A 13,227-nucleotide genomic window follows, 5' to 3' on the forward strand; every position below is an offset into this window, starting at 1 on the left:
TGTGCATGGAGATGCTGAGAGCTGTGAGGGTCTGTGGTGGATCCGACACTGTGTGGGGCCAGTTCCTGTAGCAAATAACAGTGTGAAAAGCCAAAGAAACCCAGCAGTTGTAGAGGTGATGATTTATAACTTTAATGAACACAAAATTACACAAAATATCCAGTGTTTCACACAGCATGTGGTCCCTCCAAAGGACTCAGACTTGCAGAGGTTGACTGGTGGTTTAAATAAACAGATCCATCCCACAGGAGACTGACAGCAGTGGGGATGCACCATAAAACATATCTCAGTTGTTATATTTGGTGACAGCATTTCTAAGGAGAGAGTATGTGGGATTGTGTAATACTCATGAATCACTGCTCGCAGCCATAGCCAGTGTGCTCACTGGAGTTTCTGGGTAGGTCTGAGCTTGGGTGGTTTAAAGCTGTCCTGGCCCTGTTTGAGTCTGCACCAGCACTGCAAGGGCAGCTCCACAGATGGAGACCGAGGGATGCTAGTGCAGGGGACTGATTTGGTTGTGAGGAAGGCAAGGAGATCTCCTGCATCTCATTTGCACTGTGACTGGACAGGATGCATCTCAAGAGTGTTGCCAGCTAAAGCTGTTTGTTAAATCAGCCTGATTTGAGGAGGTTTTTCACAATTAGACCTTACCACATTACTCAGTAACAGGGATGGTTTTTGCCAGTGCACATACAATCAAATCAGTGGTCTGATATTCGGAAGGGTTTATACCCAGAGTGATACCTACCTGACATTCTTTTTGTTGATGCATTGCTCCAGAAGAGCCAAGTAAGTTAGTATCTGTTTTCTCAACATTTTAGCAATTGAAGACAGCTTTTTTCCAACAAGTCATGAAATTCTTTGGGAAAACTTGCTCCCGTAGCAGATCCTTCCCTTTCAGCTCGTACTTTTAGAATAAACCTACATTGAAGATGAGAGCAGAAGCGTGTGATTCATGAGTATTATGCAATCCCACATACTCTCTCCTTAGAAATGCTGTCACCAAATATAACAATTGGGCCTTGTTTGGTGGTGTATCCCCAGTGCTGTCAGTCTCCTGTGGGATGGATCACCGCACATCTAGGGAGGCGTTTTACTCTACAGTAAACATAAATCTCCGTTTCTGTTTTTTTCTGGTTAAATTAGCAGTTGTGTTTCCCAATCCATTCTAAGGAGAGGCAGGGATATTTTAGGTAGCTTTATTGGATTGTTCACAATAGAAAGTGGGAAGTTTCTCCGAAGTGACTGGCTAGCAAAGCCCCAAGCTCTGCCTGCTGCTGGGGTCACACAGCAGCAATCAGGAGGTGATGAGCAAGCAGGGGGAAGTTCATTGGGATTCCCACCCCTCGGAAGCAGCACTGCTTAGGGTAGCAATAGGCTGAAAACCAAGACAGCATTTGGAGTTGGGCTTGCTCCATTAGGAAGCTGTAAACAGCATATGCTCGTGGTGGGGCTGTTTGCAGTATTCACAGGAGCTGTGTAATGAGGAGAGGGAAAAGCCTGACGTGGTTTGGTGGTGAGGCTCAGGCCACTGGCTCACAGCCACCAGTCCCGCAGGTACTCCTTCCAGGACGAGGAGGACATGTTCATGGTGGTGGACCTGCTCCTCGGCGGTGACCTGCGCTATCACCTGCAGCAGAACGTGCAGTTCACGGAGGAAACGGTCAAGCTGTACATCTGTGAGATGGCGCTGGCCCTCGACTACCTCCGCAGCCAGCACATCATCCACCGGTAACCCACATCTCTTAGGCAGAAGCTCTTCCCTGTGAGGGTGCTGAGGCGCTGGCACAGGGTGCCCAGAGAAGCTGTGGCTGCCCCATCCCTGGCAGTGTTCAAGGCCAGGTTGGACACAGGGGCTTGGAGCAAGCTGCTCTAGTGGAAGGTGTCCCTGCCCGTGGCAGGGGTTGAGGGGTTGGAGCTGGAGGAGCTTTAAGGTCCCTTCCAACCCAAACCACTCTGTGGTTCTGTGAAATCTATGATGCTGCCTTTGCTTAATGCTACTGATGCCCCCAAGTCATGGAACTGGTGGCACTAAGCTGCACTGGCAGTGCTGGTCCTGGCCACTCTCCACTGCTGGTCCTGCTCCCCTGTGACCTTGATGAAGCCTGACACTTTGCTGAGGACTGAAGGCACCTCCCCATGCAGGCTTCAGACTGATCAAGGGCTTAACAGAAATAGGTCCAGTGTTGTGTTATTAATTTTTCTTGGAAATGATGCCTGAACAAGTCCCATGCTCCTACTTTTTTCCCATTTGTGTTGGAAAAGCATATTTCTAGTCCATCCTAAAGGGACTTATCTCATGTTAGGCTGTTTTTGTTTGAGTTGCTCTTAATTTTTGATAGATAAAAAAGGCTTCTTGCTGTTGAGTTCATCCTTGATCTGAGATTTCACCCTGCTCTATCCTTGCTTCTTTTCCCAGGGATGTAAAACCAGACAACATCCTCCTCGATGAGCAAGGTAGGCTCTCTCAGCCTTGCTTTTCTGCCTCCTTCATTCGAGGGACAGATTCTTTGCAGTCTTGAATACCGTGTGTCTTTTTATCTGGGAAAAGTGTGGAAAAAGCACCATTCCTTCTAATTGATCAGTGTGGGGTTGAACGTAGCTGTAATGCCATGGGAGATCCACCAAGAGCAGCTGCTGTCCTTGTTACCCCGGCCTCTGTCTGCTCACACTTGACCTCCTCTCTCCTTGTGCTCCAGTGCACAGGTCACTGAGCCAGAGCTGCAGTGCCTGGCATCGTGGGGGGGCTCAAAGCACGGGGATGGGCTTTGGTGGGTTTTAGCGTGTGATCTGCACATGCCCTTTTAGCCTTGATGTCTTCTTGGGGGGACGCATCTGGGCTGAGCCAGCTGGAGTGAGTGCAGGAATCTTTATGAGAGCATCTACTGGTAATAGTCCCAGTGGCCAAAGCAGATGAAACACTGCAGCAGATCCTATAGTGATCTCTGGTGCAGTGGTAGATCTAGAGCAATTTGAGCAAGTGCTGAAGCTGGTGTGGGCTGCTAGTTTGATTTAAAATCCAGACCCAAAGCTAGCAACTATGAAACATCCACAGCCTGAGAATGCTTCAGGACCTGTTATGGCTGTTCAGTGGTGTCTGACCCTGATTTGCCTGTGCCTGTGCCACACTGTCAAGGGGCAGCAGCTTCTAAAGCAAATGTATTCTGACTCCATTGCCACTGCGATTAATTCCTTCTTAAAATGTGTCTCTATTTAAGGTCATGCACATTTAACAGATTTTAATATTGCAACAATAATTAGGGACGGTGAAAGAGCAACTGCATTAGCTGGAACAAAGCCATACATGGGTAAGAAATAGCTGTTCCTTCCATCTATATTTTATACCTCAAGAGCACTCACTGCATGCCTGACAGTGCCTGCCTGAAACAAAGGCACTGAATGAATTCAGCACGTTAATGCATGCGCCCAAGTCATTCAGTGAGCCTGAGCCTTGACAAGTGAATGAATCGCTGTCAGCATCAGCACACCCTCCCCTCCCCAGCCTCTGCTGGGTCTCAGTGCATCCTCATGGGTGCAGGTTCCTGCCATCCCTCGGCTGGGAGGGCTCTCACCCCGCTTGCAAACCCTCCCCGTGGGCAGTAGTGCATCAAGGTAACCCTAAGGTTTCCATACTGCCTCATGTGAATACTGAACCAGAGACAGACTGAAGCCAGCACGTAACCTGTTGCATTTTGCCCTTTCTGTCCAGCCCCGGAGATCTTCCATTCCTTCCTGAGCGGCGGGACGGGCTACTCCTTCGAGGTCGACTGGTGGTCACTGGGAATCATGGCATATGAGCTGCTGCGGGGCTGGGTAGGGCTCCCCGACTGCTGAAGAACACTGATGGGCTGCAGAGGAGAGGGAATTTCTTCTCATCTTTCTTCTTTCCCCCCCAGAGGCCATACGACATCCACTCCAACAACCCCGTGGAGTCTTTAGTGCAGCTCTTCAGCACTGTGAGCGTTCAGTACTCGTCTGCCTGGTCAAAAGAGATGGTTGCTCTGCTGCGGAAGGTAATAGTGCTGCTGGTGTGGTTTACACCCCACATTAGCTGCAGCATGTGGGACTAGCTGGAACGTTTTCAGCACATTAATAAATAATGTAAAATTGAAATAGGACTGATTTTAATGACTTTGTTCAGGCTTAAGCACAGATTAATTTTGTATTTTGCTTGTTTATTAGCCCTGCAATAAGATGCGTTATGTTTGGTGACAAGGGAAGGAAAAAGGCTGATTTTGGTGTGATGATCACATTACTAACTGGGCTGGAGCTGTGCCCTTCCAGCATCCTCTCTGTGACCATCATAACCTGCGGAGGCAGCAGTAGTGGCACAAACAGCCGTGTGAGGCTGCCCAGGCTGTGTTCACCGCTCCTCTCAACAGTTCTGCCAGCCAGAGAGTCTACTTTGGGCTGAGTTGTGAGACCAGCCTGGGGTGTCCATACAGATGGGACAGTTTGCTGCTTTCCTTCCACTGCTGCGTGAATAGGTTGTTGACTTGGTGTGGAGGCTGTGGTTTGGCTTCTTTGTAGCTGAGAAGTGTGTTATTAAAAAGATACCCTCATGTCATGGTGAGCAGACAAGTAACACCGGTGTAAGTCAGTGTTGGGTGGACACTTTACATACAGTTTTTGTTTCAATGAGAAGCAACGTTGTGATGCTGTCAGTGAGGGCTGCTGCAGAACATTCAGCAGGTTCACATTGCCATCTGCTGGGCTGCCCGTCATTGCAGAATCACAGGATCCCAGCCTGGTTTGTGTTGGAAGGGACCTTAAAGCTCCCCCGGCTCCAACCCCTGCCACGGGCAGGGACACCTTCCACTGGAGCAGCTTGCTCCAAGCCCCTGTGTCCAACCTGGCCTTGAACACTGCCAGGGATGGGGCAGCCACAGCTTCTCTGGGCACCCTGGGCCAGCGCCTCAGCACCCTCACAGGGAAGAGCTTCTGCCTAAGAGCTCATCTCAATCTCCCCTCTGGCAGGTTAAAGCCATTCCCCTTGGCCTGTCCCTACAGGCCCTTGTCCCAAGCCCCTCTCCAGGTTTCCTGCAGCCCCTTTAGGCACTGGAGCTGCTCTAAGGTCTCCCCTTCAGGAGCCTTCTCTTCTCCAGGCTGAACCAGCCCAGCTCTCTCAGCTTGGTTCTGCAAGGTCTGTCCCTGGCATGAGGAGCATTGTGTTGGGGTAACAGCTCTGGACACTATGGTGAAGGGCTGTGCACCATAGGTAGGCACAGGGAGGAGCAAACCCATGCTAGTCCAAAAGCTCATGGTACCAGAGCTGTTTCACAACCTCCAGAATATTTTTCTAGCCTTATCTTTCCCTACAGTGATTTCCCTATTTCCCATGACAGAAAGGTTCCCGCATGGCTGAGCCACCTGAGCCATCCCAAAGGCAGGACGTTGGTGGGCTCCTCATCCTTCTCCTCTGACAGGAATGCTTTTCTCTCACCAGCTGCTGACGGTGAACCCTGAGCATCGCTTTTCCTGCCTGGCCGACATCCAGGCCTCAGCGTACCTGTCCAGTGTGGTCTGGAGCGACGTCTGCAGGAAGCAAGTGGAGCCGGGCTTCGTCCCCAACGTGAGTAGGAGCAAGCTGTGTCCAGCCCTGAGCTGGGGCTGCTTCTTGTTGGTTTGGAACCACTGCATTCAGCAGAGGCTTTGTGATGGAGAAGTCATTTCTGTTTGCTGCAAGAGTCTCTGCAGTGCCTGACGCCTGTGTTGTGTCCTGTGTCCCAGCAGAAGGGCCGCCTGCACTGCGACCCCACCTTTGAGCTGGAGGAGATGATCCTGGAGTCCAGGCCCTTGCACAAGAAAAAGAAGAGGCTTGCGAAGAACAAGTCGAGGGATAACAGCAAGGACAGCTCACAGTCTGTAAGTGCTTCTGAGGGAATGGGCTGAGGGCTCAGTTTGGGGTGTAAAGCAGAAGCTCAAGGCCAGGCTGGATGGGGCTTGGAGCAAGCTGCTCTTAGTGGAAGGTGCCCCTGCCTGTGGCAGGGGTTGGAACTGGATGAGCTTTAAGGTCTCTTCCAACCCAAACCAGTCTGTGGTTCTATGATTCTAGTTACTGCAACAACAAAGTAAATGAGATTGATTTTGATAAAAACATTTGCCAATGGAGTCTTTCGGCCAACCAAATGTTCCTTTTACATGAGTCTGATAATCTGTACTCTGAAACACAGTAATTTGTGTTTTGGAAATAAAAGAAGCAGCTCTGGGCACATTGATCAAGAAAGCAGATAAAGAACCACATCCATGTGGTCTGCACCTTGCCAAGAGGCGCTGCCCAGTGTCTGTGACTGCTGCCGGTGGGGTTACCTGGCAGTAGTTTACCAAGCACTGATGGTGGCCATGCAGGAACATCCAGTCCAGGTTTGGGTCACTGCTCCTGTTTGTTCTCCCCACATGAGCCAGGGATAAAGCTAGAGACAAGGTTCCTTCTTTTCACTGTGGGAATCGTGATGCACTGGGGAGGTAAACACAGGAATCTCGGTTTTACAGAGCAGACACATTCCAGGAGTAAAAGCATCTCCTTAGGCAGCAGAGCAGGTACCGGTCCTGCAGGAAGCAGCTGTGTTGTGGTCAGTGGTGTGTGGAGAGGCCTGTGAGGGCAAACACACGTTACCAGCCCTGCTCCCCTGCACAGCGCAAGCCCCAGGCTAAGGGAACACACGCTGCTCCCGCAGTGAGGTCTGAGAGCAGCAGGGAATGCTGGGTGGGATTTTGCCTGTCTCCTTGTCTGCACCAATTAAGTGCTAGATCCATCCCCTCCTCTGCAGCAGGAGCCAATGCTGCAATCAATGAGACTTACTGGAAACCGGTGAAGAAGAAATCGGGAAGTGAGGGAGGAGAAAAACCCAGAATAAGCAAATCTGCAAGCACCTCTGGCAGGGTTCGCTGCCAGGAGGGGTGAAGGCGCTTTGCTGCCAGGACCCACAGCCAGCAGGGCCCCAGCCATGGCCGTGTCTGGGGGTGCAGGAATAGGCACCATGGGAGATGCTGCATGTGCAGGAGGAGCACTCCTGCAGTGGTTTGAGCTGGAATGCAGCAGGAGCTTCAGAGGAGGTCTCTGCACCTTGGCAGAGGTGATGCAGGAGGTAAAATGAAGGCAGAGATCAGGAAGGGTGGGCTGTTCAAGCCGGTGTTCCTGGGCACCGTATGCAGCCGTTTGAGGTGCAGATGGAACTGCTCATGCCTGTATTGTTTTTCTTCAACAGGAAAATGACTATCTCCAAGAATGCCTTGAAGCGATCCAGCAAGACTTTGTCATCTTCAACAGAGAGAAGTGAGTCTGTATTTTTTATTTGCTAAGGAAAAACAACTCTTTGTCCTGACTTCCCTTTGGAATCAGAGCCCTGGTGCCTGACGGCTGGGAGCATCTCTCTGCCAGGTCAGCCCTGGATGACTGATGTGAGCTGAGGAGCAAAGCTGCTGCCTCTGTATGAAAAGCAGTTCTGACCAAAAAGGGAGAAAAGATCAGGGATTATTAATCTCTGCCATTACATAAAATATGCTGCAGGGAGACTGCTGGATTTAACACATGTGTGGGACACTGCTTCAGTTCCCCCATTGCACCTTCACACCCATCCTGCAAGAGAGAGCCTCATGGAGGAGGTGATGGAGGGCAGGGAGCTTGTGCTGAGGTCCAGGTGGGCTGAAGCCTTGCAGGGCATTGTGGAGGGTTGCAGAGGTTCCAGTGGGTTTTGCTGGTACATCAGTTCCTGTCATGCCCATGAGTGTGCTCTGTGCTCCTGCTGTTCACCATGGGTGTGCTGCGGGCACCTCTCGAGGAGCAGGGGCACACTCACCACTGCAGACCCCATTCACCCCTCCTGCTGCGCTCTGTGTAACGCCTGGTTCCTGTCTCCACGCAGGCTAAAGAAGAGCCAAGAGCAGCCGAGCGAGTCTGTGTTGCCCTCTGAGACCGCCGATGAAGCCGAGACGGAGGCCGAGGCCGAGACCTCCAACCTAACCATGTGCAGCTCCGTGTGCTCCGCGGCAGGCAGCAGCTAGGCTGCAGCATCCTGCGCCACGCCAGGAGCATCCTCAGGTCGTGCTGAGCACCACAGGGTGTCCCCCGACACCCTGCAGCACCCACACGGGTCTTGCAAAGCTGTAGCAACAGAGACGGTTCTCACAGAGCTGCACCCTGCAGTATGGATCACCAGTCAGCACACGGGCTGCCTGCCGTGGGTATGGATACTGCTATGCAACTTGTCAGAGGAGGCGGAGCAGCTTCTTCACATGTCCTTTCTCAGTGTCAGATTGCTGACCTGCTGATCTGCACACGGTTTTGGTACAGTGACATGGCAAGAAAGGGAGTCACATCCTTGGGTACAGCCAGGGAAGGCACCGAGCGGGTGTGGAGGAGGCTGAACAGGGGGCGTAAGTTTTCTGTTGGCATTCCCTGTTGGCAAAAGTGGCCATGGGGACCAGCAGCCCTCCATGTGCAGCACCAGGGCCTCTCTGGGCTGCAGCGGGTGGCACCAGCCTCCTGGGAGCCTCGGGCTGGTGGGTCCGGCAGCATCAGGATGTTCCAGGCACGTCCCTGTCCTCTTCACCTCTCAGCGTTTCTTCCCCACCTGGGGGCAAACAGCGGTGTTTGTGCACTCCATGAGTTCTGCAGGGGTTTGGGCAGGGTGCAACGTGCAGGTGAGGTACAGGGTGTACCTGAATGTTTGATTTCTTCCCGTAGCTGCTGCGAGTGGTGAGGAGCTGTGGGAACAGACCCTGCTTGGATGATGCCGTTTACCACAGGCTCAGGTTTTATTGGAGCAGAGTGGTGGCCTTGCAATGCTGCTCGGTTCTGACTGATGGGATTATCTTATTTCACCCTCGATTTACTTTCTTTTCAGTGTAAACTACAAGTACTGTATATAATTTACCAATTCCTGTTTTAGCTTCTTAATAAGACAGGAGCTCTTACCTTGCTCCAGCTGTGGCTGTTGCCTTTCTTCTTGTTTCAGAAGTCTTCACTAGTTGCTTTATCTGTAGAGTGGCTTTCGGTTGCTGCTGCTGAAGATGAGCTGTGGGTTCTGCTGCACTGTGGTGATGCGCAGGGTTGCAACAGGGCTGCGCTCACTGTCACACTGCCAACATCCCTGTGCTGCCGGGTTAGCAGGGTGCAGCTTTGCATCCTCACTGCCTATTCCTGTGCAGAAATGGGTACAAGATGTTTTTAACAGATGCAGACTCTTTCAGGACAATTTTTAATGTGTTTTTTGTTTCTGTGAATAAAAAAGGGAAGCTGATACAAGGCAGTTTATATGGAACATGACACAATGCGTTTCTTTTCCACAGTTTTATGTGGAAATTAGTGCATGGCTCAAATCATGCAGAACCAGATTCCCACAGGATTCTTTCCAGGAGGTGCTGGGTGTGCAGGCATGGCTCCCAGGAGGGAAGCCAAAGCTCTGCCCCCCATTGCACGGTTATGTTCGGGACAGAGCCAGGAGGATGTTGTTGGATGTGATGAGCATCCCGACCCTTGGCCTGGACAGGGACCAGGGTCACCCCGTGTGGCCCCAGTGCTGCTGTGGGTCCTTGCACAGGGACACCCTGTGCCTCTTGAGGAGCTGTGTTAATGATGGGCTACAGGGAGCAGGTCTCAGATGAACACTGTCCCCTGATCCGGGCTGCCTTGGGGGACCTTCCCTCCCTGCCCTGAGTCATTTCTGGTCTGATTACTGGGTAACCTCATTACCCTCATTACCCAATTACCTTCTCCTGCACATCAGAGCACCTGTGTGTGCCTGTGGATGGGCGGTGTGCTCTGCCCTGTTTGCTGCTGGTGAGCAGCCCCTGCTCCTGGGGAGACGGCCTGGTCCTCGCTCCCCTGCTTTCTCGTGAAAAGAGGCTTTGGACAAGGGCCTGTAGGGACAGGCCAAGGGGAATGGCTTTAACCTGCCAGAGGGGAGACTGAGAGGAGCTCAATATTAGGCAGAAGCTCTTCCCTGTGAGGGTGCTGAGGCGCTGGCCCAGGGTGCCCAGAGAAGCTGTGGCTGCCCCATCCCTGGCAGTGTTCAAGGCCAGGTTGGACACAGGGGCTTGGAGCAAGCTGCTCCAGTGGAAGGTGTCCCTGCCCGTGGCAGCTGGGGCACAAGGAGCAGAATGAGGGTCAAAGCATGTATTTATTCAGGAATTATAAATGACAGGTGATTTGCTCCATCACTATGGATAAGGTTTGCCAGCAAACTCCATTGCACTATATATCATACCTGTAAATAACGACAGAAATACGGAGTATTGGCACGACAAGGAGCATAACTTGGATTTTGACCAAACTATCATGTATATGAGAGGTGCACACAGATCCTGTTCAACCAGAAGCTCTCAGGCCAGAAGAGATGTACCAAGCCAGTTTGGTAGGACATGTCTAATGATATGTTTTCATCCCTTTCTTCAGGACAAGTGACAAATGGCCCTTGAGCTTGAGGTTGATATGTGCAGGGAGGAGCTGGCTCACTTCTGAAATGGCTGTTTCTCACCCAAACCCTCTCCATGTCAGTCATTTCTGTTGCTTTTTAGCACTGCTCTTCCTGGGTAAATCATGCAGAATATCCTCAGCAGCACCTGGCGGAGGCAGGGAGAGCTGGTGGGGAGGCACCAGGTAACTGCGCCATCCCAGGGGAAATAATCTGGGAAGTGCCACTGAAATCCAGCAGCACATCTCCCCGGACACTGCTTCTGCCTCAGTCTACTTCTAAACCTTAACCACAGAGAAGAGTGACAGGACACAGACCTCTGGGATCATTGCACTGAGGAGTAAGGACACCATGAGTATAATACAACTGCAGTACTCAATTTTAATCTTTGAGAGTGCATGGGTGTAACTCCAGGAGTGCCCATCGGGATCAGGCTGTACTGATGCCTGCTCATGCCAAGCCCCTGGAGAAGAAATGACAAGCAAAGAGTAGCTGGAAAATGGAAAAACTATGGAAACAGCTTCATATTTGCTTCCTTGTCAGAATCTCCTGGTGGGTTTCAACACACCGTGTCCTTCATCCCCTCTGTGCCTCTGGATACCTGTTTTTTTGTGTCGCCATCACTGTGTCCCCATCACCAGCCTGTGCTGCTCAAGGTCAGCACCCCACATCCCACAGCAACTTCTGGGGCTGTCCCATGGCAAGCAAACCCCATCCACGTCCTGCATGGGACAGGAGCCTTTTCCCCCCTGTACTGTACTGGCGGTGACCTGCTGTCATGTGCAGCTCCAGAGGTGAGCAGAACTCGCAGTGAAGTTGTGAAGCCCTCCTGGTACCAAACCCCGTTGCGCAGAGCTTGGAGGAGTCGGTAGCAGTGTGTAAACTCTGTAAAGCAGTGTAAACTCTGGTTTACACCTCCACTACAACCAGAACACAATAATTCTCTGTATATAGATATTTAAATACATGTATTTTTTGTATGACAGATTTATACAGGGTGTGCCATTATCCGCTGTGAGAAGTCGACGTCACCTATAAATTATTCTCCTTCAATTCCTTGCCATAAGATTGTTCCTTTCTCTCTGTTGTATTATGAAGTTTTGCAAAGTTGCAGATTTTTAAGTGTGTCCATTGAATTCCACAGCCTTCACTGGGAATTTTGCATAAAAAACAAATGCCAGATCAGGTCCTGACATTTCTTCTGTTGCCAAGTCTTTCTTACTCTGCCTTGCCAAAAAGAGAATCAGAGTAATAAAACCATAGCAAAAAGGCCAATAATATGAACCTGACATTGGACAGTGCTGAAATCTTGATGCCTTGGTAGGGTTTGGTTTTAATTATTTCAGTGGAAATCTATGTAAAGGATAACTCTGTATTTTATGTTAATACATTTCTGTACTTTTATTGCATGAGGGTTTTACCATGTCACAGAATAGTTGAGTTCTGACAGGTTTGTGTTTCTGCAGATACTGCAAGGAGCCATTGTGTATGTGGAGTAATAAATGTGTGTTTTTAACATCGCCAGGTCCTTGTTGTCACTTCTGGGTCATTGATCTGTAGAAGAAAAATGTTGAATCTTACAAAAAGTGAATGTTTTAATTACGTCCAAGGCCAGGTTGGACACAGGGGCTTGGAGCAAGCTGCTCCAGTGGAAGGTGTCCCTGCCCGTGGCAGGGGTTGGAGCTGGAGGAGCTTTAAGGTCCCTTCCCACCCAAACCAGGCTGGGATTCTATGGTTCTGTGGATCTATGAGACACCTTCGAAACTGCAAAACAGCTATTAAAAGGGGGATGACTGAACCCAGGCATTTTACAGTGTCACACTTTCTGGTGTCAGTGAGAGACCCTGACCCTGCTGAGCACACCACAGCTGCAGCTCACAGCCTTTTAGTATTTCAGTGCCCAGCCCTGAGGTTTGCATCTTGAATGAGATAAAAATGGCCCCGGGGAGCTTGGGGAGGTCTCTGCTTTTCCTCTTCCATCCCTTGTCAGTACTCAGAACTGTTTATTGTGGCTGTTGGTGCAATGTGCTGGCTTGCTTTACCTGCGGGGTGGAAAGCAGCTCAGTGATGTTCTACATCTACAAAGGCTCTTCCTGACTTCAAAAGAAGTGATGAAGGAATGAGACAAACCCATATCTGAGCCTTGTCTCTCTGCAGAGCCCTTTGCTGGCAGTTGGCAGCCCCGTGCCCTGGCCATGCCCAGTGGGAGCCGGTGCCTCTGGTGTGACCCCTCTCGGTGTCCCCAGGGGCACATGGAGCACACAGCAAGCAGTGGCACTCACCCCTTGCACAGGAGGAGGTAATGGGGTGAGGACAGTTCCCCACACAGAGCCCTTAACTTACAAGGGCTGAAGTTACCCAGCCACCCCGGGTACCTTCTACTGAGGAGCCTGGCTGTTGGAAAAGGGGTGTTTCCAGGACAAAGTTCATACAATCCCTTGCTAAGTGTTCCCAAGCTGGGGTTGCTGGGGTATTCCTGACACCCAATGGGTGGCTGCGAGGTTGGGAGAGGTCACTGCCAGCAAACTGTAACTTTAATCTTTCCCTGTTAGTTTCCACCCTAAAAACTCTGTTTAGAAAGAAAATAAACAAGTGTTCAATAGCCTTGGTGCCACTGCAGGAAAACCCAGGAAACCAACAACTGACATTAATAACTTCTTTAAAATGAAATATAAAATACATGAACAGATGCATTCTGACATCTGACGCAGGAATCACTGCAGGTCATTGCATTAAACAATGAGACCTAGGTCAGATCAGATAATCAAAGAAACCACCAAAACAATATCCCCTCCTGGTTTAAATGTGCGAG

General features: G+C 50.7%; 1 protein-coding gene across 2 annotated transcripts in view; it reads left to right on the forward strand.

Moving 5' to 3' along the window:
* The window catches only part of STK32C (serine/threonine kinase 32C), a gene marked incomplete at both ends in the record, with an annotated part of 76,245 nt that extends 68,241 nt beyond the window's left edge, over positions 1 to 8,004 (forward strand). For both annotated transcript variants that reach the window (XM_080621470.1, XM_080621471.1), the window contains 9 exons: positions 1,558 to 1,731; positions 2,420 to 2,457; positions 3,219 to 3,308; positions 3,710 to 3,813; positions 3,897 to 4,013; positions 5,447 to 5,572; positions 5,734 to 5,865; positions 7,209 to 7,276; positions 7,866 to 8,004. In XM_080621470.1, the coding sequence (XP_080477596.1) occupies positions 1,558 to 1,731; positions 2,420 to 2,457; positions 3,219 to 3,308; positions 3,710 to 3,813; positions 3,897 to 4,013; positions 5,447 to 5,572; positions 5,734 to 5,865; positions 7,209 to 7,276; positions 7,866 to 8,004 (988 nt within the window). The remainder of the gene's footprint in view (positions 1 to 1,557; positions 1,732 to 2,419; positions 2,458 to 3,218; positions 3,309 to 3,709; positions 3,814 to 3,896; positions 4,014 to 5,446; positions 5,573 to 5,733; positions 5,866 to 7,208; positions 7,277 to 7,865) is intronic.
* Positions 8,005 to 13,227: the final 5,223 nt, after the last annotated feature.

The sequence above is a fragment of the Psittacula echo genome (genome assembly GCF_963264785.1).
Source record: "Psittacula echo genome assembly, chromosome: 6".
Classification (NCBI taxonomy): domain Eukaryota; kingdom Metazoa; phylum Chordata; class Aves; order Psittaciformes; family Psittacidae; genus Psittacula; species Psittacula echo.